We start from the raw sequence: 25,169 nt of genomic DNA, 5'->3' as shown, positions 1-25,169 counted from the left end.
TACCACCCTGCTGTATTTGAGAGTTTGATTTCCTAGTATTGGCCCGGTTTTAAAAGGTTGGGGAAGCCAGTATTGCAGAATCATATTTAATAATCATTCCCAAATATTTGTTCCTTAACACATATTTCAGGAAATTTTATATGTTATGAAAAATATATTTCTTAATTTCATGTTTTGCTTATTACACGAGGGTCTTCAAACTCTGTTCCTATAATTTTTAAAGTCTCTTACTCAAAGATAATCTTGATATTTAAAGTACACCTAAAAACATATTCGCAGATGGTAAAGTTTGCAACAAAAATGTGAACTCTGTTATAAATTTGAAAAGTTGCTGCTAATAATGTACAGTGAAAAGCCTTTTATGTTCATGTCACAGAAAAGAAGGTGGCTTTTTCAATAAGTAATTACATTCTTTTTATTTTATTTCTACTTCTGAATCAGTAATGTGCAAAACTATTTAAAATGATTAGGAGTTCAGTCTTGTGACTATAAAAATTCCACCCATAACTGGCACCATTGGGCTCATTTTTTTGGTTTTATTTTTTCTAAGGAAGTGAACTCTTTGTTTTTTACATTCTGACCTTGTATCTGTAGAGCTTATTCTTAGACAGCGTGTGGAATGCTTTATTCTCCTGATATTGCACAGTATGTTCACTTGGACAACGTAGACGCACGGACTCCCGTGTCGCCTTCAACTCTAGACAGTCGTTGTCAGGCTGCTGCTCCCAGAGTCGAGGGACGGTAACATTGAGGGGCCAAGGCGACAGGGACTCTTGTTCTGAAGTATTAAATACAAACCTGTATTGTGAACAATACAACAGTATGCGTTTGTCCTGGGAGTCCCTGTAGCAAGGAGACAGATTGTCCGATTGGGCGTGTTCAGCTATGAACAGGAATAGTAAGATTTCAAATAGTAATGTAACCTGGAAATGCAGTAAATCAAGAAGGGATGACCTTATAAATATGCATGCAATTCCAGCTGTTCTGTTCGCAGTAATGGCTCTGCCGATTACTTTTAAGTGTTAACTGGGGTGTGTTAGGGTTTGAATATAGTACTGGAATTGGTGCTCTCCAGCTTGGAGACTTGGCAGTTTTCCAGTATTAGGAAGACGCCGTAATGTGTCATTTTTGTAGGCGTTGAATGGAGCTTATTGAAATGATGGGAGATGAGATTACAGCTTTTTATTAAAGCAGCATTGCTTATGTTTTCATTTAAAACATGAAGTTTCCTGAGTCTGAAGCGTTTTTCGTTTAGTTTCTTTTTTCTATCTACTGGAACGTAGACTCTTAAGAAAATTGAAGCTCCCTCCCTAAACCTGCCCGAGTCTAAGATTATGCAGGCTTTTGGGCTGAGGTTTTAATTGACTTAGCACTTACTATGCCATTTAACTTTAAAAAATTTGATTCTAATTTATATAATATTACCTTTTGATTTTACCATAGATGTATTACGTTTAGAAAACATGGTCAAATTTGGACAATAAGGACAATCACTCGGGAAAACGAGAACCTAATGCATAATGCTAGTTTGTGGACATGAGTCTTGAAACTGTCAACACTCTTATTCTGCCTCCTGAGCCTTTTGGCAGATGTGCCTGGAACAGGTGTTCTATTAGAGGTCCATGTTCAGTGGTTAAGTGGACACGAGTACACCCCACGATTTGTGCGGGGGTCCTACAGACCACCTAGGCACATCTCAAGAACCCCAGTCCCACGGGCCACCATGGAACCTGGTCGTAGATGATCCTAGAAGCTGCTTCTAGCATCCATCTCCCTGTAATGTCCAAACTGCTTATGGAGTTAGCATATACAATTGTTGACTATGGCTGGGCCAGTGTAGACCACCGCAGGCAACCCAGAAGACATCCAAATCCCCCGGAGAAGTCTTAGTTCTGACTTTTAGAGCAACCTTGGCTTAAGTCCTGGAATTCTCGCACCACCTCATTAATTCAGTTATGGCTGTAATCAGGGACTGCAATTTATATACCCACGGGCTAGGAAGGTGACAGAAACAAGTGTGAGCTGGGTGTAAGTAGGGAGCCCATTCTTTTTTTTTTGTCAGATACTGTATAGGCCAAACAAAACATGCCTCCAGGCAGAGGGCTTTCAGTCTCTGGTTTAAATAGACAAGTGAGTGGATTGGCTTGGGTTCACCACACAGCTTACAGTAATGAAAAGGCCACACACATTTGACTTTTTTTTTTTAATTGTAAGTGTGTCTTTTGATTGGATCTTATAAGACAAAGCTAAGAGTGAGGATAGGATAAGCCGATAAGGGCAATGTTGTGTAGGAGTTGAAAACACAAAATCTGTAACGGGTCTGTCCGCTTCCTGTTCAGCTACTTTCTGTGTGACCTTGGTTGAATCACTTAACCTTTTTGTTTCTTACTTGAGAAGTAGGGATAATAATACCTAATATAATAATACCTAAGTATTGGGTTACTGGGAGGATTAAATGAGTAAATATATGTAAAAAGCTTAAATAGTGGTTAAGTGTTCAATAAATGTCAGTTATTATTGATCTTGGCTGGGTTTTTATTTTGCATTTACTACTTCTAGTAATTGAGTACTAGTATTCCTCTACTAGTATTTTAAGACGTCCTTTTACCTTGCATAGAAATAAAATGGGTCAAGGGACAGTGTTGCCATACTGAAGCGCAGACATTTCTGTGTAGTATTTTTTTTTTTTTTTTTTTTTTTTTTGTGGTATGTGGGCCTCACTGTTGTGGCCTCTCCTGTTGTGGAGCACAGGCTCCGGACGCGCAGGCTCAGCGGCCATGGCTCACGGGCCCAGCCGCTCCGCGGCATGTGGGATCTTCCCAGACCGGGGCACGAACCCGTGTCCCCTGCATCGGCAGGCGGATTCTCAACCACTGCGCCACCAGGGAAGCCCTCCGTGTAGTATTTTTATTTCTTTCTTCCCTTCCTCCACTCCAGAAGAGCTGGCATCTGCCACTCTGGGTATCTTTCCTTAGAAGAGAGGTGGCTGATATTCAGCATTAAGACACAAGCTCTTCATGTTTGACTCCAAGGGTCCAGAACCTTCAGGTCCCATTCATCAGTGTCTTTTGGCCAGAAGTTTCCAAATGAGGCACTTGGTGTTTGTGCGGTGGGTCCTTCCCCTGATCGTTCTCCATGAAGTGGGTCCCAGCGAGCAGCGGCAGCTCTGACAACACTGTGTGAGCAATGCCTGGTGTTCCCTCCACAGCCTCTGCAGTCCTTGTCCCTGGCTGACTCGAAACTCAAGACCGAGGTCACCATCATCATCAATGCCCTGGGAAGCAACACCTCCCTGACCACAGTGGACATCAGTGGGAATGGCATGGGGGACATGGGGGCAAAGATGCTGGCCAAAGCGCTGCAGATCAACACCAAGCTCAGGTACGCGGGCCGGGCCCTCGGCCCCGAGGAGTGGATGCTGGCTCAAAGGAGGGTCTGGAAGAGGGTCTGACCCAGCAACCACTGGGGGGCCGGCTGTGTTCGCGTGAGGCCTGAGTTTCCCAGGCGACCAGCTGGGGGACAGAAGCGAGAGCTTCAAGTCTTTTTTCAAAATACGGAGGAGGGTGTTCCCAAATTTAGACGCAGACATTCCTTCAAACTGCTGTCTTAAAGATTTCCACCGCGAGGTAAACCTGGCTGAGGACCACTGCAGTTTCCCATGTCACAGCAGCATTGGCAGCTGACGGATGTGTCGGGAAAGGCAGGGGGCAGCGGAGGAGGGGTTTGGGGGGCAGAGCTGGGAAGACTGGAGGAATTACACGAGGGGCTTCCCTGTACTTGGTTGTGAGCCCAGCGTCTTATCTTCCCTTCCCACTCCTGCAACATAAAGACCTAAAACCCAAGGGATCCGTGAAGTCCCCTGGGTCAAAGGCAAGTTTGTACTGGCTGCTAACTCTTCTGTTCAGTGGTTTTCATCCATAGTGCTTCCCAAGCATGGCTTTTCTTAAGGATGAGCTATGCAGTAACCACTTCTCTTAGGGACTAGTTATCTGGTAACCGTGTTACCGTCCATCGTCCGGAGAGATCCAGTTGCTACCTAGCCCAGCAGTCTGGTGAAGGAAGAGTTAATAATTCACACTGCTCCTCAAGGGCTTTTTCTGGCTGTTTCCCTTGCTTCCCGGTGTAAGGCAGAGCCTGCACCTTCTGTCTAAACTGAAGGCAAAAGCCAAAATCTGCAGCAGTTTCTTTGAAGGTCAGTGTGTACGTGAAGAAGGTCGTTGAGGTTAGGAAGAGAAAGCAATTAGAGGTTGTGAGCCTGGGAGTGTTCAGACAAATAAAAGCCATTTCATGTGTCAGGTGAATAGACAAATCCTAAAATACTTCTGAAGTATTCACATTCTGAAAGGAAAGTAATACTTTTCTTCCAAAATAGATTTTGTATTTAAGAAGTAAACCATCTCCTAGAGTAACTGAGGTTTATCAGCAGAGTAAACTCAGTTGCTGGGGTTGCTGATCATATCACGTCAGGGCAATGATGAAATGTCAGAAAATATGACCACTTTGTCCCTCTAGTTGTTTAGAATAGAAAAAAGTCTCAGTATCTGGAATTCTTTATTTTGGACATGAGACTGTTTAGCCTCTTGTATAAATAGCTTCAGCCTCAGACTCGACTACTAGAGCGCTGTTTGGAGAATATGTTGGGAGAATATCAGGGAAATCAGGTTTTAGGTCTTTCTGGCTAGCAAAGCATTAGGTGACTTAATGGTAAGTTAATGTGTGTGCTGTTGCTTTTAAGTATGGTTTTTTTCACAGTACTTGAGCAGAGAATGGCTTTGGAATCTAATGTTGGGGGAAATGCTCATCCTTGCTTTGTTTGAAACAAAGCTGAACATTATTCCTTGCTCACTGTAGTAAAATACCTAGACAGTGTTGGCTATAAGAGATTTATCTGCAATGGGAGAATCATTTCCTCCAGTCTTAAGTATCTGATCATTTATGTGATTTGGTTTCCAAACAGGACTGTTATATGGGACAAGAACAACATTACTGCCCAAGGCTTTCAAGATATAGCTGTTGCTATGGAAAAGTAAGTTTTACTTAGGACTTCTTTCTAGAAAAATAGAAAAGAACCAATGGTGTTTGTGTCTCTGTGGGGTAATACAAGTAGCAATAGATTGGGAATCAGAAGATCTGGGTCTGATTAGTCTCCTGCTAACCAGCCATGGGACCTGGGAAGACGTTGACTTTCCTCTGGCGTGAGTTTCTTCATCTATAAAATGAGAGCACAGATGCTTATTCCACAGAACACACAAGATCATGGTTGCAGGGGGGTGGGGTGGAGGGTGCTACACAGCGGTCACCTTGCTTCTTTCTCCTTGTGGTTTTAAATCTCCTTCCACTGGATCTCACTTTTTTTGCCCAGGATGACAGCTCTGAATCCAGTGGTGAGAAGAAAGCTGAGGCAGAAAATAAAAATGAAATGGATGAAATGGCAAGGCCAGGGCTCACTGGTCTCATTTCTGTAAAAGGCATTTTTTTAAAAGAAATTTATTTATTTATGGCTGTGTTGGGGCTTCGTTTCTGTGCGAGGGCTTTCTCTAGTTGTGGCAAGTGGGGGCCACTCTTCATCACAGTGCGTGGGCCTCTCACTATCGCGGCCTCTCTTGTTGCGGAACACAGGTTCCAGACGCACAGGCTCAGTAGTTGTGGCCCAGGGGCCCAGTTGCTCCGCGGCATGTGGGATCTTCCCAGACCGGGATGCGAACCCACATCCCCTGCATTGGCAGGCAGACTCCCAACCACTGCGCCACCAAGGGAGCCCCTGTAAAAGGCTTTTTTTTTTTTATTACCTTCATAACTAAAGTCTGCAACTATTATTTATTGTCAAATTTACTTTCCCAGTAAACTAAATGAGGAAAGAAGAATACAAACGTGGCTGAAAAAATGCTAGAAATCTGGTTCTTTCTGAGCTTTTCAATCCTCATATTGTATTCTAATGGTAGAAATGATCAAAGCAGATTTATAGCATTAAAAACGAGAGGTTACAAAATGTAGGAGGGAGGGCTTCCCTGGTGGCGCAGTGGTTGCGAGTCCGCCTGCCGATGCAGGGGACACAGGTTCGTGCCCCGGTCTGGGAAGATCCCACATGCTGCAGAGCGGCTGGGCCTGTGAGCCATGGCCGCTGAGCCTGCGTGTCCGTAGCCTGTGTTCTGCAGCGGGAGAGGCCACAACAGTGAGAGGCCCGCGTACCGCCAAAAAAAAAAAAAAAAAAAAAAAGTTAAAATGTAGGAGGGAAATTAGGGGGCCAGTAGCATAGAAGTTGGGCCTCTTAGGAGGGGGAGGGGGTGCTCATTATTTTGCGTTTTCCTCCATGCACGGCCCCTCAGGTGGAGCTGTCATGCCCAACATGGTGACCTGGATAAAAGCCTAGACCTGGAATTAGGAGCCCTCCATTCAGTCCCCAGCTCTGTCACCAGTAAGCCTGTGATCTTGAGCCTATGATCATTTCACCTCATTGATGAATTTTTCTTTTATAAAGTGAGAAATCACAGTAAATTATCTCTAAGTGGCTTCAGTTCTAAATCCCGTGGTTCTCCTTTAGCCAGGAAGTCAAAGTTGCTGCCACCACTGGCCGTCACTAAACATGGATAAGGCAGCTTGTACCATCAGTCATCATGGCCACCTCTCCCAGGAGCCTTCTGTGACTGCAGAACCTCCTGTAATTACACCTGTTGCCCACAAAACCTTTGAATGGAAACATATATTTACAGATTGCTGCATTTGGGTGCTAACAGCACAGCTGCCACTCTAATGATATTGCAGACTGCCAGCCCAGGCAGGTCTTTGTGAGAAGCCAAGAGGATGCAGCCCCAACATTCCACATTTCCAGATTGAAAGTAGAACTCCCTGATCACAGGCTGTTATGTACTCTGTGCTACAAGATGCCAATGGTGTGAAATCACATTTGGTTTAAATAAACCACGCTGGTCTGAAGCATGATGAAAAGTGGATGAGGGAAGAGAAAATCTTCAAGGCTGCAAAAAGAGACGCATTATCTCTTAGTTTCAGTTGGCTGGTTCCTCTTAAGTCAAAAGCAATTTTGCTCAAACAAAGCTAAGGGAAAAATTAAAGTTATAGAAATAACAGCCTTGTCTTTGCTGATTATTTTACTTTAAGCCATCTTGTCAGTTGGACTGGATGAAGAACAGTTTTTTTTTTTTTTTTTCCCATTAGGTAACCATCCAGATTGGCTGCTTTTATTAAGATGACTGTTTATTTTCTTTATTATTTCTTCATTATTAGTGCCTATTTTAGGAATTAGTTGTTAATTTATTCTTCCAGTAGAAGCCATCTGACTATCCATAAGAGTCACAACATGAGCGCTGCTTGCTGTTTAGACCTGAAACAAGCCAGCCGTGGGATGCCTAGGTACCAGTTGCCAACACGTGGCCTACGAGGTCATCCTTCCTGAGTGTCTTGTTGTAGAAACAGATGCATTTTGGTTGGGGGAGAGGAGGCATCTCCAGGTCTAGAGTTTGGGTAGGGGAGCAGGTGTGAGTGTTCATCCAGACACATAACACTTTGTAGCAAGTTCAGGAACACAGGCCAGAGTGTGGATTTGGAGTTCTCACACGAAAATGACTCACCCTTGCATTCTTGTGTCTAATCAGCCAGGCAACAGCCGTGTGAGGTATTAAATAGACCCAGAGTTCCACAGTTGCTTTACTTGGTGTCTAGAGCCTGGGGCACTCAGGCTGATTTGGGTGCCAACTGCCAGGACCTGCAGAGGTCAGGGTGTTGAGCCAGCAGGAAGGTTTTCTAAAGACAGTCACTGGTCTTGGACTTGGTTATTTAAAGGAGCCCAGAGCCTGAACAGACTGTTTTTGTAGATGCTCACATCCTTGGCCTGGCGAGCAAATGTTTTGGTTCTATTTTGGGTTTTTCCTCTACTGTTCTGGGTCTGTCTGTCACATTGTCACTGTGGTAATCAAGTTACCTTCAGATCTCTTGGTGACTAAAATCCAAGTAGCAAGTTGATGCTGGACTTTTTTCCTAGCCTTTCTCTCAGGCCATCTCTCCAGTTCCAATTTGAAAATCCTGTCCTTACTGTAATTGAAAACTGAAAGCAAAACAACAAAACCAGATTCCTTCAAGTTGTGTAGGTTTTGTAGACAGCGTGAATTGACGAGGTCACTTGTGGTTTTGCACGGGTGGTAGGATAGAAGGCTGACCTGCAGTCGGTGGTCCGGTAGTTTAGAATTTTCTAAGACACTCTGGCAACTCTCTTTTTGGATTTTAAAAGAGAGTGTTGAATTAAGATAATCGGAAGTTATTTTCAAATAAACATACCATTTTCTCCTTTTTCTAGGAACTACACGTTGAGATTTATGCCAATTCCTATGTATGATGCTTCTCAAGCCTTAAAAACAAACCCTGAAAAAACAGAAGAGGCTCTGCAGAAGGTATTGAAAGATCAGTAACTTAATTATAATAAATTCACATTCAAGTGGAATTGTGTAAATAATACATTCTGAACATACGAACAGTGCTTTGTATTTTACAAAGCTTTTTTCACATTAGCTTGTATTCTTATGATCATGACTGGCCTAATGCATGACTGGGGGTGGAATAAAATAAAGACTAAAACTTGTCATGAAATTTAAGTGGAGTAAAATAACATTCTTACAGCATCAACATGCCAGACTTAGGCATTGATAACTCTCTCTTCATCCATTGGAGAATGTGTACAGGAGAATGACAGCTAGTACAACCTTCATCTGCTTTATCCTCAACAGCTAGAGCCTTCCCTTCCTCCTTCATTGAGAAATTTAGGGCATTACTGAGATCTCGCTTTACCACCTTTGTCTATAAATGTGTCTGAATCCACACCCATGCCCACCTTCTTTCTGGCAACCCCAGAGGATGATGGTACCTTCCCCTTCAAAGCCCAGCCATCTTCAGTGCCTTTGACCCCAACAACTCTGCCCTGTGCTGGAAACTTGCCCTGTGAGTCATTCCCTCACTCTTTCATATCTTCATCCTTCTCATTCTATGGTTATGGCTACCTTTCTCTCTACTTTTAGCTGTGCTCAAATATTTCCTATCTGAGGAAGCCTACTCTACCTTTATTATGGTGTTAATTTGGGAAATCTTCTAAATCTTTCTTCCCTCTTTGTTGTTTCATCTGGTGGTACCACCCTCTGTCCAATCTCCTAAGCTTGACTTTTATCCCTCTATATCTTCTGTAGCCAATCAGTCACCAAGTTTACAGATTATAGTGCATAAATCTCTTCATTAACTCTCCTTCCCTCTATTCCTATAACAGATGCCTTTATTCAAACCTCATCCTCTCTCACCAGGATGATTACATCCTCTTGTCTGTTTTCCATGCTGCAATCAAAAATAGCCATCTTCCTTCATGGTGAAGTTGATCAGACTAAAACGTTCAATCCATTCCTCCTGGTGGCTTTTAGGATAAAGCCTAATCTCCTTAACTTATCATGAATTTCTGCCCAGGATCTGCCTCCTATTCACCACCAATTTCATCTCTTAACAACCCTTAGTCTTTGTTTTACTCTACCTCAGGGAGCTTGTTAGAAATGCAAATTCTTGGGCCTCAGAAACAGGGGTGGGACTTAGCCATCTGTGTTTTTCTGAGTTGTCTGATGATTGTAACATTTGAGAATCACTGCTCGAATCTAGATGATACTCGAATCTAGATGATACTCGTGCTTTGCCCACTACTGTGCGTATCTGTTGAGATTGAAATCAAGGGTCAGTTCATCCAGGAAGACTTCTCGGAGTCCCTTTTCCCTGCTAGGTAGGTGGTCTTCTCAGAATTTCCTGTGATTCTCTCTGTCACTGGCCTTGTGACATTGTTTTAAGTTACCTGCCTCTATTTTTTTTTTTTCTCCCAGTGACTGTGAGCTCTTTGAAGGCAGAGCCTATATTTTTCATCTTGTTTTATTCTCAGAAGCTAGTGCAGTACCTGGCTGGCATGCATGCTTGGCTGTTCTTTAGACATTCAATGAATTAAAGAGAGTAAGGTTGGGAGTGGAGGGGAGAGGAAGCTGTGGTGTAGCAAAAGAAACCATCTAAGGTTTGGATTCAGCAGATCTGACTAAATCAAACTCTTCCCAGCATTGTAAGTTCAGTATGTATTTAATTTTTCTGAACTTTAGTTTCTCCATCTACATAAAAAATAAAGCTACACAATAACTGTATTTAGCTGACACTTAGCATATAGTTCATACTGGGTGCCTAACACTATTTTAAATGATTTACATAAATTAACATCTGTTATCTTTAAAATAAACCCATGAGGTAGGTTCTATTATATGCTCATTTTACAGATAAGAAAACTGAAGGACAGAGTGATTAAGTAATTTGCCTAAGGTGTCCATGAGGATGGAATGAGGTGGTATATGTGAAACGCAGTTTGTAGATGGTAAAGCAATATACAAATGTTCTATATCTTTACACTTTCCTAAAGGATATTAGTCAGCTTATAACAAAAGACATATTCTACAGAAACAAGGTTTCTGGTTTCAGATTAGACATGTAAAGAGTTTGGAAGTCATCATTCCCATCCTCACAACAAGAAAAAAAAAGGCTTAACAAACAGAAAATCAGTGACTTTTCTTAGGTCTGCCAGAGAATTGAGGTTACAAGGCAAACTGTCACCCTGGAAACTGGAGAGATGGTAATACAGAGAATCAAAGCTGAGATCAGCTTACCAGGGGCAGAAGCTAATGGAGCTGGTAACTCAAGAGGAATGCTTAAACAGTAATTGATGAATTGCTGGAGGCTTAGTGTGGACTAGTTAAAGAGCTTAAAAAAAAAAAAAAAAAAAAGAAGAAAAAGAAGAAACTAAATACTCCTAGGTGCCTTAGTCTTAGGGAAGCCCTGACCTTTGCATGGGTTTTAGTTACAAGAACCCAAGTTATCACAGTGAGGATTGGAGGAGGAGAATTCACTCATGTTTCTGGCAGGGGGAAGGGAAAAAGTAACCATTTTGAAATACACTCAGTATGCTGTTCTCCATAACAAAGGCCTACCCTGAAGAGAAACTATTCTACCAGAGCCTTATCTGACCTAGTAGAAGACAGACCACTGCAGCCCCTTCCAGCCTTCCTGTTTCACGTAAGGGAGGAAAAAAAAAAGGCCAAGAAACACTTCTGAAGGTCACAGTCCAGGGACTCAGGCCTGGTTTAAAAAAAAAAAAAGCCTAAATTTAATCATAAGATTATAGAATGCTTCCCCTCCCTATTATACTTACATCACATATCAATTGTAATAACACTGAATTACAACTAAGCAAAGCTGTAAGACACTTTATTTAAGGAGGCATTTCTAGGGAAACCCCAAAACAGCAGGGGAGACATAAACAAGGTCAGTAGAATAAATTAACTGGCATATACAGTTACAGCAGACATTCAACACAACTCAGCTTCTAGCCGTATGAACATAAAAGCCTCACATTAAAAGACTGATTACCTCAGTTCCTATTACTAGCTACATCATATCTGGCTTTCAACAAAAAATTACAAGGCAAGCTAAAAGACAAGAAAAAAACACAGTATGAAGAGACAAAGCAAACATCAGAACCAGACTCAGATATGACACAGATTTTAGAATTATCAGACAGGTAATTTAAAATAACTATGATCAAATATGTTAAGGGATCTAATGGAAAAAGTAAAGAAGCAAGAACAGATAGGTAATAAAAGCAGAGAGACAGGAACTCTAAGAAAAAATCAAAAGGAAATGCTAGAGATAGAAATGCTGTAACAAGCAAAAAAATGCCTTTCATGTGCTCATCAGTGGACTAGACACAGCTGAGGAAAGAATCATTGAGCTTGAAGATATGTCAGTAGAAATTTCCCAGACTGAAATGCAAAGAGGAGAAAAAGAATAAAGGGAAAATAGAGCAGAAGATCCCAGAACTATGGGACAATTACAAAACATTGAACATCCTGGTAATGGGAATACCAGAAGGAGAACAAAGAGGAAAGAACAGAAGAAATGTCTGAAGTAATAATGACTGACAATTTTCCAAAATTTATGACCAACCACCAAACACCAAACCACAGATCCAGGGATCTCAGAAAACACTAAGCAGGATAAATACTGCACCCCCCACAAAAAAAAATGATGTGTAGGCGTATCATATTCAAACTGCAGAAAATCAAAGACAAGGAGAAAATCTTGAAGGAAGCCAGAGGAAAAATATACCTTACATATTGAGAAATAAGGGTAAGAATTATATCAGACTTTGAGTCACAAAGCATGCAAGCAAGAAGAAAGTAGAGTGAAATATTTATTTAAAGGATTGAAAAAAACCCCCCAAAACCCAGCAGCCTAGAATTCTGTATCTAGCAATATTTTCCTTCAAAAATAAAGAAGAAATACTTTCAAAGACAGCAGTGTTACAAGGGGTGAAAGGGAGAAATTGGTGATACTTCCTTATAATGTACCTGTACCTGCGCTATTTGTGAAACGGTATACAGTTGACCCGTGGAGGGCACAGGGCTTAATCTGAGTATACCTTATAGTTGGCCATTCTTGTCTACATCCATAGATTCAACCAACCATGGACCATGTATGCTGTAGTATTTACTACTGAAAAATATCCACTTATAAGCAGACCTGTGCAGTTCAAACCTGTTTGTTCAAGGGACAACTGCAGTGTTATTTGAAAGAGGAGTTGGATGAATTGTAAATGTATATTGCAGACACTAGGGAAACCACTAAGATATTTATAAAGAAGTATACTTAATATTCTAAGAAAGGAGAGAAAAGTGCAATCATATACAATACTTAAAACCAGAGAAGGCAGAAAAAGAGGGGAGGATAAAAGAAGAAACAAAGAGCAAATGCGGAGTATGCAAATATATTAATTATAAAAGTTGTGTTTTTTTAAAATGAAAATTTGTGACTTTAAAGCTCATATTTATTGGGGTTTTTTCCCTATAGTATTTAACTATGCTCTTATATATTCAGGTTTTCATTTTAACAGAACTTTCCTCTGGAAGAATTATGGCTCTTTAATTTTACTCTACTGAAAAACAATATTGTGATTCTATACTCAATCTTTATTTTTTTTTAATATAAGATTCCTTTATTAAAACAGAATTTTTTTGCCTTCTGTGCTGCTGCTATTTTCAGCAATGAGACTGAAGATGTCTGACTAACTGTAGACTGTCTCCCAGGTCACTGCTGCCCAGGGGTACTGGCAAATATGATTAATGACACTTTTGGCTCTTCCTCTTTCCTTTTGACCTGAGTCGGGCCCCTGTCCTGCCCTGGTTCTCTGTCTTGGTCTCTAATCGTGCACAGAAGGAAAGTTTACCTTGTAAACTTTCCAGATGCAAATACTTTCAGCAGTGATGTGTACCTGACCGTTATTAAAGACACTTAAGCATTGTTTTTCTTCCTTCCCCTTGCACTAGCTTTTAGAAATGAGCTTTGCCTATTATTTTTTTTCCTAAAATATTCCCTCCAGGCTCAGTCTGTGAAGCATTGTTGGTGCACCTGGGGAAGGCCTGGAAGCGCATGGGCCAGCCTTGGGTGCACTGCCTGTCTGTGAGCTGAGCCTCCTGAATAAACAAGCTGCTCTCAGAACCGGCCCATGGCCAGGGCTTAATGAGGCCAAATGTAGAAGAACAAAACAAAATCACCCAAAGCTGGGTGGCAATGTGTGCCTGTCATATTTCAGGCAGAATCTTTTTTTAGCAAAGACATTCTACCTTGATGGTAATGTCACCTTGGAAAGAGATGACTTCTTGGGAAGCATCAAGAGAAAATTAATGTAATATAATGTCATGGTATTAATGTGTCACTTTAATGATGCTTCATTTCAGGGATCTTTTTGTTTTTATAATATCTTCATTTATGTTTAGTATAATGGTACATTTTGTTCTGCTTTGTGGTTTCCAAGGATGATAATAATTATAGCCTGTATTTTAATTGTTCCTAATTGGTATTAAGTAGTAGTCATTTTAGCATATACAAAATGAAAATGAAAATATAATAATCCTGAAAGCCTCACAGTTACTAGAAATTCTTAACCAGGGAGCTGTAGTGACAAATTAGAAGCCAAATGGTTAAGTTGCATTATGAAAACAAATAAAATCAACAACTGAAAAAAAAATAGGTGGCATACTTAACTCAAATCATTCTTTAAAAAAATACATTAATAGGTATTCATTATAATCAATAGTTTACATTTTTCAATGTATTATATATCAATTGTATATTGTTCTTCTTCAATAGTTTATTTCAATCTAGTTATCATTTGTATGTTTGAATTTTTCATGAAACATTGTCTATGTATAAAAATATAGATTATCAAGCAACTTCAAGATTTCTCATTTTCTGTAGAAAACCATTTTCTTATTTTTGGTAATTTTGCTAAAACCATTCCTGTTTTTGAGAAAACATGTAAAACTGGTGGATTAAGGAAATTGGTATATGGTTTTGAGTTGTACCAGCTTGTATCCTTCCAGTTTTGTACCTGTTTTCTCCTTTTTTCTCTTAAAATAAAGAATTTTAGGAGTGCTGTTGGATAAGGCCAAGGAGTTCAGAAAGGACCATCCATACACTGTAGGGGTATTTATTTAGCTTCTGAACTGTTTAGTGTTTAAAAATTTGTGAGAGAGAAAGATTGCGATTGTGTACAGGAAAGTGATGAGAAGTCACTAAAAGGGGTCTCTAACCCTGCAGGCCATTAAACACTTGCTCATCTTTGTCAACTACTGAGTCACATAAAAATTACCCTGGTTACCTGCCAGTGAAATTTCTAACTAAAAACACCCATAATGCATCACGAGAATAGCCAATTTCCCCATCTCATACGTTTTTGGGGTCAAGGCCCTGGCAGGATGTGTGAATTAGTTGCTTGGGTCTTCAGTTTAGCAGCTGGCTGTTGCACTTATGACTTTACTCTCTGCTGAGTCGAAATGTGTTCTTGAGAGAGACATGTGCTTAATTTCCAGATAGAAAACTATCTGCTCCGGAATCACGAGACTAGAAAATACCTTCAAGAGCAGGCCTACCGCCTACAGCAGGGCATTGTCACCAGCACCACGCAGCAGGTAAGAAGGTGCCAGTCTTCTCCCAGTGACAGTTCCTCCTCTTACTCATTATGAACTGACCCTTTTAAGAGCCAGGGGCCAAGGATTTTTATCCTTTGAATCATTCCCAATGGGGCAGTAAGAACCTGTTTCTGAAAATGACAACAAATGTTAAGTAGAGTTTAGAAATGCTAAATATGCGCTTTTCATTGTTGATGATTTTGTGCCTTTTAAGACTGTCAGTAAGGTGTATCTTTGATTTATATACAACTATTAGGAACCCTGGATTACAGATGATAAAAGTGTGAGGGTAATCAAATTTGCTACTTTGGAGACATCCTATTCCTTTTCTTCTACTCCCTCTCACTTCTTTTTTTTTTTTTTTTTTTTTTTTTGCTGTACGCGGGCCTCTCACTGTTGTGGCCTCTCCAGTTGCGGAGCACAGGGTCCGAACGCGCAGGCTCAGCAGCCATGGCTCACGGGCCTAGTCGCTCCGCGACATGCGGGATCCTCCCGGACCAGGGCACGAACCCGTGTCCCCTGCATCGTCAGGCGGACTCGCAACCACTGCGCCACCAGGGAAGCCCCCTCTCACTTCTATGAGTAGGAAACAAATTCCCAGATTCTTCTGAATAATTAAGAATTTGTTAAGAATTATTCTTCTGAATAATTAAGAATTTGTTGAATATTAATTAACACAAGTGCTGAAGAGAAACTAAACTGTTTTTTACTTCATTCCTCTTCTCACTACCCAACTTTAGAATAAAAAATGTTTGGAATGTTTTCCTCCAAAAATATTAACTAAAACCAAGGATCATAAGATATTTCAGGAAAACCTATAGGATGTCAAAGAAAAAAGAAGATAAACCAAAGAACTGAGCTCAGATAATTCAGAGTACAGCAGAGGACTTTAAAAAAATATTGTAATTAGTAAGTTCAAAAGGAATTGAGACAACATTATATCTATAAAATAGGAATGAGCTGCTATGAAAAAGAATAATCAGAAAGTAAGAAACAATGCTTAACAGTTGAAAATATGAAAACTGTAATATAGAATTAAATTAACCAATAGGGCACAAATTAAGCTGTTTCTCTGGTAGAAAACAAGAGAAAATCTTAAAACATGCAGTAAAAAGACGACAGATAAAAGGAGCTTCCCTGGTGGCACAGTGGTTGAGAGTCCTCCTGCTGATGCAGGGGACACGGGTTCGTGCCCCGGTCTGGGAAGATCCCACATGCCGTGGAGCTGCTAGGCCCGTGAGCCATGGCTGCTGAGCCTGCGCGTCTGGAGCCTGTGCTCCGCAATGGGAGAGGCCGCAACAGTGAGAGGCCCGCGTACCGCAAAAAAAAAAAAAAAAAAAGACAAAAATTATGAGAGAAAAGTAAGTCAGAATCGTGAAGAGATTAAAAGTGACCAATAGCCTTCTAATAGGAACCTCGAAATTTAAACAGAGACATAATAGAAGAAGTTAAAAAAGAGAAAATAATAGAAAAGCATTTCATGTGAATCTTGAGGTTGATATGACCTACTGAAATTGATATGGATGAATAGGTAAAGGCCCACACCTGGTCAGAACACCGAGAATAAAGAAAAAACATCTTAAAGAGTTCCAGACAGAATAAACAGGCTATCTTACAAAGGTACTGGAACCAATTCTTAGCATCAACCTCAATTACTAAAACAAATGAGGTTCAGAGGGGGATTTGTTTTGGACCAAGAATTCTATATCTAGTCATTTTATCACACAGATGCAAGGGCAGACTAAAACTGTACTCGGACATGGACCCAGAAATTTTACCCTCAATATTTCATATGAAAAAGGCTTTTTGAGGAAATTCTCCAGTACAACAAAGAAAAATAAGAAAGTATACAATATGAGGTATAAATAAGAAACTGAACCAGAAATGAAATCATAGAAGTTATAAGAGCTGAAAGAAAGCTTTCAAAAGTTGCCACTTTGGGAAAATCTGCTTTGAGCTGCAGAATTAAAAGATACAGGATTACATTTCTTTCTCTATGAATCCCATAATCATAATTTTGTAGCTACATTTTAGTGGATTTAAAATTTTAATATCAACTTAGACAGGAAGGGAACATCTAATTATTGCTACACTAAAAAATGTACATGTTCGAAATCTTAATGTAAAAGTAATGAAACTAATTGAAATTAGGAGTTGAAGAGGGAGAAAGGTGAGTGGTAGTATAAGTATACTAAATTTTTACTTTTTGTTTCATGGACTAATCCTCTATATTCTATAATTCATAAATCAAAAATACAGATGTAAATCTACTATTTAAATTTAAAATGGAAGCCACCAAAAGAATTAAAACAGAGGGTTTTCAAAAATGTTTATTTCAGCAGATTGAGAGGAACTGACTGGTAGGGAAAGTTTTGTCATTTGAGACCATTTTGTATGGTTTGTTCTATTTTCTTACCTTGGGCATATGTCATTTTAATTTGTTGTGGTGTCTTTGGTTTTGGTATCAGGGTAACACTCATCTCATAGAATGACTTTGGAAGCACTTCTTCCTCTTCAATTTTTTGGTATACTTTGAGAAGGATAAGTTTTAAGTCTTCTCTCAGTGTTTGGTAGAATTCACCTGTGAGGCCATCTGGTCCTGGACTTTTGTTTGTTGGGAGTTTTTTTTTTTTTATTACCGATTTAATTTCATTACCGGTAATTGGTCTGTTCCTATTTTTTATTTCTTACTGATTTCAGTCGTGGGAGATTGTATGTTTCTAGGAATTTATTTCTTCTAGGTTATCCATTTTATTGGTGTATATTTGTAGTAATCTCATCATTTGTATTTCTGTAATGTCACTTGTAACTTCTCTTTCATTTCTGATTTATTTATTTGAGCCCTTTCTCTCTTTTTTCTTGATTAGTCTGGGTAAAGGTTTATCAGTTTCGTTGATATTTTCAAAGAACTGGCCCTTGGTTTCATTAATCTTTTCTATTTTTTTCTTTAGTCTCTATTTCTTTTATTTCCACTCTGATCTTTAGGATTTCTTTCCTTCTACTCACTTTGGTTTTGTTTGTTTTCCTTTTTCTAGTTCCTTTAGGTGCAAAGTTAGGTTATTTATTTGAGATTGTTCTTGTTTCCCAGGATAGGCTTGTATTGCTATAAACGTCCCTCTTACAACTGCTTTTGCTGCGTCCCATAGATTTTGGATTGTTGTGTTTCCATTTTCATTTGTCTACAGGTGTTTTTTGATTTCCTCTTTGACTTCTTCAGTGACCCATTGGTTGTTTAGTTGCATATTGTTTAGCCTCCACATGTTTGTGGTTTTGAAGTTTTTTTCTTGTAGCTGATTTCTAGTCTTATACTGGTCAGAAAAGATGCTTGATATGATTTCAATCTTCTTAAATATATTGAGAATTGTTTTGTGGCCCAGCATGTGATCTATCATGGAGCACGTTCCATGTGCCCTTGAAAAGAATATGTATTTTACTGCTTTGGGATGGAGTATCATTTTAATTTTTTGTTGTTCCATTTTCTTAAAAGAGAATGAAGGTAAGATGTCCATAATACATGAATTGTGTGTAATCTTTTAAGTAGGTAAAATTATATGGATGACTGCCTAGATATGCATGGAGATTTGTGGAATAGTGTTCACCAAAATGTTAATGATGGTTTTCAGGTGCTGTGATTAGGTGATTTTTATTCTCTTATACTGCACAGTATTGTTGGAATGCTTTACAGTAAGCATGTATTATGTATATAAGAAAAAGTAAAGCGATATGTGTCGAGAAAAAGAAAAATAGTAATTATGAATATTAGTGAAGTAACGGAGTTTTGAGAAGGAAAAAATTATTTTGACCTTACCAGTGCCTTAAAAAATCTAAATTTTTTTCCTGCAAGGGACTAATAATAGCCTTTAGTACTATATGGTTTACTGTTATTTGCTGGTTTTAGTGTTTAACATTAAAAGCAATGAGAGTGCTAAAATCTTACATTGAACCTTTGCCTTGTGTTCCTTTCTGAGCTACCATATGCAGGCTTTTCTTTTTTTTTTTTTAATTTATTTTTATTTATTTATTTATTTTGGGCTGTGTTGGGTCTTCGTTTCTGCACGAGGGCTTTCTCTAGTTGTGGCAAGCGGGGGCCACTCTTCATTGCGGTGCGCGGGCCTCTCACCATCGGGGCCTCTCTTGTTGCGGAGCACAGGCTCCAGACGCGCAGGCTCCAGACGCACAGGCTCAGTAGTTGTGGCTCACGGGCCCAGTTGCCCCGCAGCATGTGGGATCTTCCTGGACCAGGGCTCAAACCCGTGTCCCCTGTATTGGCAGGCGGATTCTTAACCACTGTGCCACCAGGGAAGCCCCCCAGGCTTTTCTTAATACAATATCCTTTTAACTTTTTTCCTCATTTACAGGGGTTTTGCTCATCCAAAAAAATTACTGCCACAACCTTTAATGCTAATTCTTAAAAGTAAGTTTTGTCTTCTCAATCAAGAGGAAATTATACACAGGAGGCATATACAGATGTTTCATGCTGCATGGGTGACATCCTTCTGAATTATTTGAGTCATTATGTAGTAGGTATACTGCCACCTTTTCACAGGACATGATGATTAGCAGTTTTCAGACTTTAATTGTTTCAGTCACCTTAGGAGAGATTTATCTCCTTCTTATTGAAAACTTCTTATTGAAGTTTCCAGAAATAGGAACACAGAAAGAATAGACCCTCTGTGACTACTTCTGCCAGCCACATAGCCAGTCATCATTCCCGGGTGACACTGAGGGATTAAAATATGTTTCAATGAAACATTGAAGTTTCATAATTGTTCACATATTTGTTTTTGTCTCTAGTCTTTGTTTAGGAAAGACCTTCACATGACAACACTCCACCTCTGACCTTCACATGACTCAACATTCCACCTCTGCTTCTGATCTCTTCTTTTCCATCTTATAAACCCTCTTAATCAAGAGTTAGCAAACTTCTTCTATAAAAAACCAACAGTAAATAGGCTTTACAGCCTGTATGGTCTCTTTTGCAACTACTCAGCTGTGCTATTGTAGAGCAAAAGCAGCCATAGACAATATCTTCATGAATGAGTATGGCTGTTCCAGTAAAACTTTATTTACAAAGACAGGCCCAGAATTGACAACCTATGCTAAGCCTTCTCACCCTTAAAAGAAAAAACAAAACAATTTTTTTGCCTAGACCTATTTACATTGGCACACTCTCTTTCCTTCCTTTCATGTGCAGATTTTTATACTTGCTTTCATGACTTCTTTGCTACCCACTCACTTTGCAGCCTTTCAGAATGTGCCCTCTGTCCCAACCTGTCTGCTGAAGTGGCTCTCAGTGGGCCTGGTCACCGAGTCAGAGGCCTTTTCTCCCTCTTCATCTTTCGATGAAAGGAGGCCATCCGTATGTGTAGTGGTCAGGAACTTGGGCTCTCAAGTCAGATGACCTGGATTTAAGTACAGGCTCTGCTATTCCCTCTCAGTGGGAACTGTTGTTAGTCACTTACTAACCTCTTTAAGGCTTGATTTCATCTGTAAAAATGGGGAAAATGACTCAGAAGTACTTGACAATTCAGTGAGGTGATGCATGCAAAGTACTTGGCTCCTCACTGGTAAACATTGTTTGTAGCTGTATTTTTATTATCATGGTTATTATCATTATAGACTGTTTCGTCTTTCTTAAGACGCACTTCTTGGTTCATCCGACAGTGTGCTGTTCTGAATATTTTTCTGCTGCTCTTTGTCTCCTTTCTACATAACTTTCTCTTTTTATCCTTCAAATGCAATCATTTTCCAGAGTTTTGTACTTAGTGCTATCTGATCTGCTTCTGCCATTTTAACTCTCTCATCTGTGGATGACTCCTGGATCTATTGATCTCCTGGATCAGTCCCTGTTTCTTTCCAGAAAATTCTTTTTTTCAACTGCTTGTTCAGCATCTTCATCCAGATGGCCCTCTGAGATAGCACGGTCACTAAGACCAAACTCATCCCTTGGAACAACCGATTTTGCCGTTTCTCTCGGTGACATCATCATTCACTGAGGCTAGAACTCCTGGAGTCATCTTGGATGGCTCGTTTGTTTTCTTCATCCAAGGTCACTATTCACTGCCCATTTACCTTCAAAGCGTCTTTTACAGCCATTCTTTTCTTTCTGTTTCTATTGCCTCTCCTCTTGTTAAGGTTTTTTATTAACTCCCTCCTATGTCTTCTTTTACAAGCACTGCAAGAACTAGTTTATTCATCTTGCACGTCTCCTTGTGCTTTTTACAGCCCTTTTCCTTTGTATCAGCGAAGCTGAGTCACTGTGAGTGTTATGGGGTAAGGAATTTTTAGATCTTCACAATTGTGGGAGAAGCTGGGGGAATAGATGCTCTATGCCTTGTACATGGTGTTTGAACTCCTTAGCCTGTGTCTGAGTCTTATACTATCTTGCCTCAACTCAGCATTCCAGTCTGATCTCCCACAATAAAGTACCTCTGTTCCTAATCAGGAAATAGGAATCACAAGTGTCTGGATGTGCCATTGCTTATGTTCATTCTTTGCTTTTAAAATTCCCTTCTCTTTTCTCAGTTTGTAAAAATCTTTCAGGACCCAGTCTAAAAGCTACCTTCAGCATCAGCTACATGTGATCCCTCCCTTGACTGAAATCCTTTAGAACTTTCTATCATTTATTTAGTCATTGAATAAACACTTATAAGGGTCTGTGATATGGCAGGCACTATTATAGGAGATGGAGCTTTGGCAGTGAACAAAATGTGCCTGTCTTTGTGGATATTACATTATGCAAACTTTGTATCTTGTGTTATTGTGAATATTTCTTTCCACTTCTAGATTTTTACGTTGCTTAGTGGCAAAGGGTATACTCAGGACTGTATCTCATTCAGTGCAAGGTGTTGAGTATATTTCTTTTGAATCGAATAAAGAAATAGATGTGGAGGAAGATAAAATTTTCCATGAGTAAGCTATTTGCTGGGACGGAGAACAGTTGTAACAAGTTGCAAGCAACCAAGGATGGCATTTATTGCTAATGGTTCTAAGTTCTGCACTTGGGTTCTATAGCCCAGTATGTTTGGAAAAGCCTAAGTGGTCACCACCAAGTGAGATGTGAGTTGCTGTGTGATTTAGTTGCCAAAGAAGCCAATTTGACTTATGCCACATTAATGAAAGTATACTTTCTATGGTAAGAAAGGTGATAGCCCCGTTCAGCTTACTGATCCACTCTTCCTGTGTTACAATCTATTTTATTGAGGGGGGGGCATGTTTTGTGACGGTCTTAGATGGAGGGAGAATTCAGAGAAGTGACCTGGGGTGGACAGGGGGAGGTGGCAGTCAGGGACCACACAGTGGTGTCACAGTAGAATGGTAGAAGGAACTGGGAATGTTAAGCCTGAAGAAGAAAAGATTAGATAAGAAAAGATAATTGTGTTCAAACACGGGCAAGACTGTCACATGGAAGAGAGCTTGTGACTGTTCAGAGTGCCCTCAAGGGGGAAGACATGTGACCTGTAGAAGAACATGGGAAGACCAAGTCCAAGTACATTTCCTTGGAAAGAAGTGAGCTTCTCAAACTATGGTAGTTAACAACGTTCCTGGGGTGCTTTAGAAAATGGAACACTAGGGGTTAGGGTAAAGTAGGGAGTTGAAAATCAAAAGACCAAATGCAGTCATCTACCCTGAGGTCTTTCATGAGATAACCAAAGAGATGACAGTCTTTCAGACTGCAGTTTCCTTTGTTTTTATTTGTGTATCTTAGGGACTTGAATATGAACTGAGAGTCAAAATCCTTGGTTTCCTGTTTTCAAAATTTCCAGTTGGTACTCTGTGTAATCATTCTGTGTCATCTTAAATAGTTTCACTTTTCTGGGCCTTGAGGTCTTTAGTTGCAAAGCATCTGAATGTGATCTATTGGGGTGTGCTGAACCTTAGCAAGTGTGTGTACAGAAGAATCTTTGAGACTTGTGAGATTTAATGTCTTATTTGAATCGAAGAATGAAATTTTTATGTTTCTTTTGGATGTGATTTTTAAAGTTCTACTTAAAGACCATTTTTCTGAGTTCATTTAGACCCTCTCTCCTTGGTGTGTGCTTAATGGCACACGCTTCAAGGGTCTCTGGTCTCTCATGATTATTGAAGATGATCAATTTTACGGTGCCACATCCACATACCTCTCAAATTAGTCTTTTGTGGCCTCAGATGTATATCAGTTTCTTTCTTAGTACGGGGTTCATTTTGTTTCTTGAAATTAGGTATTCATTCTTGGTGAGATATGAATTATTGATGACCATTTTTGTTTTAGGAAGCGCAGATCGATACAATAGTTGGAAGAGCTGGAATTTATATCAATTAAGATTTAAAAAAACATAGTTCTCTTCAGGGCTCTGTGTAAATGCAGAAAATTAAGATGTGATCCTTGCCTACAAGCTTAGATTTGGGTCAGGGAGGTGATTATTATAAGAGAAGCATTATTCATGTAACTTCTTTTTCCTACAGGAGTTGCACATAGTTCACTTATGTAGCCTTGGTACATTTTACAGTCATAGGAGCTGTTCGTTTTTTTTAACTTTTATTTGCATTTATTTTTTGTGTCATTTATTACCAGGCCGTAAGTTTTTGTTTCTTCAGTTTCTTCTGGGATATCTTTTTCTTCTGTGCAACCTCCTCTTCTGGTTTAGGAACAACCTGTTCTTTTTCAGTGAAGATCATCTCAATGTGGCAGGGAGAGCTCATGTATGGGTTGATCTGACCATGAGCTCTGTAAGTCCTGCACCCCCATCCTGGGGGCTTTGTTCACCTGGATGTGCTCAGTGACCACAGAATTTACATCTAAGCTCTTTAAGTTCATCATTACTCTCTGCATTTTTGAGCATGTGCAGTAAAAATTCAGCACTCTTTTTTGGGCCACCAAGCATCCAGCCCCATTGTTTGGCCAGGGCACACCTACCAGCTCCACCATTGTAACGGCGGAATGGCACACATTGCTTCTTTAAAGTGACATCCTTCAGATACTTGGTGGCTTTTCGGATATGCGTACCGTTAATGGCCTGGGCAGTTTGACGAGTGTTCTTAAAGTGAACGCGATGATTTGAACCTCTCGACTTGCATGATTTTGTGGGGTTTTCTGGGTCAGATGAATAACGAACCATTTTTAGAGGTCATACATTAAAATTAGTATCACTGACCCTTTGTCAAGAGACTAAGTGCTTTGAGTGGTGTTATTTTACTGGGTCGTCTTCATCATACACTAGAAAAGAAGATGGAATAGATGTTACGAACCTGATTTTTTAAAAGAGAAAGGCAGGAGAATTGGTGATGCTGCAGCAAGTAGACGCGGGATCTGTAATCAGACCTTCAGTTTGCTGAGCAGTGTGGTAAAGTTTCTATTATGGTGGAATTTATGGGGGAAGGAGGGCTGATTTTGGCTTCCTATAGCTGTTGTACCAAATAATTCAAAATAAATAGAAAAGTGTGAATTTAAATAAAAAAGATTGTTGCTGGATCGTCACCTCTGCCGAATGAATTATCAGGTAGGATAGGACTTGATATGTAGGGTCTCTGGGGAATAAATAATTTTTTTTAAGAATAGACAACCTGCAGCTCTGATCAACACATATATATGGAATCTAAAAAAAAAAAAAAATTGGTACTGATGAACCTAGTGGCAGGGCAGGAATAAAGATATAGACTTGAGGACCTGGGGTGGAGGGGTGGGAGCTGGGATGAAGTGAGAGATAGTATGGACATATACACACTACCAAATGTAAAACAGATAGCTAGTGGGAAGCAGCCGCATAGCACAGGGAGATCAGCTTTGCGATGACGCAGAGAGGTGGGATAGGGAGGGTGGGAGGGAGGCTCAAGAGGGAGGGGATATGGGGATATGTGTATGCATATGGCTGATTCACTTTGTTGTACAACAGAAACTAACATGAAGCAATTATACTCCAATAAAGATCTATTAAAAAAAATATTGGAGAAACTTTTTTTTTTTTTTTTTTGTGGTACGCGGGCCTCTCACTGTTGCGGCCTCTTGCGTTGCGGAGCACAGGCTCCGGACACGCAGGCTCAGCAGCCATGGCTCACGGGCCCAGCCGCTCCGCAGCATGTGGGATCCTCCCGGACCGGGGCACGAACCCGTGTCCCTTGCATTGGCAGGCGGAGTCTCAACCACTGCGCCACCAG

General features: G+C 40.1%; 1 protein-coding gene across 9 annotated transcripts in view; it reads left to right on the top strand.

Moving 5' to 3' along the window:
- Nucleotides 1–25,169, top strand: part of CARMIL1 (capping protein regulator and myosin 1 linker 1) — a 326,341-nt gene that overhangs the window by 221,720 nt on the left and 79,452 nt on the right. For 7 of the 9 annotated variants that reach the window (XM_067006577.1, XM_059077575.2, XM_059077574.2 and 4 more), the window contains 4 exons: nucleotides 3,209–3,381; nucleotides 4,958–5,026; nucleotides 8,309–8,402; nucleotides 14,937–15,035. In XM_067006577.1, coding sequence (XP_066862678.1) covers nucleotides 3,209–3,381; nucleotides 4,958–5,026; nucleotides 8,309–8,402; nucleotides 14,937–15,035 — 435 coding nt within the window. The remainder of the gene's footprint in view (nucleotides 1–3,208; nucleotides 3,382–4,957; nucleotides 5,027–8,308; nucleotides 8,403–14,936; nucleotides 15,036–25,169) is intronic. The other 2 variants (XM_067006576.1, XM_067006574.1) reach the window with 1 other exon arrangement.

Source organism: Kogia breviceps, chromosome 10, assembly GCF_026419965.1.
Source record: "Kogia breviceps isolate mKogBre1 chromosome 10, mKogBre1 haplotype 1, whole genome shotgun sequence".
Classification (NCBI taxonomy): Eukaryota; Metazoa; Chordata; class Mammalia; order Artiodactyla; family Physeteridae; genus Kogia; species Kogia breviceps.
The sequence above is the reverse complement of the archived record's forward strand: the minus strand, read 5'-3'. Positions and strand labels throughout refer to the sequence as shown.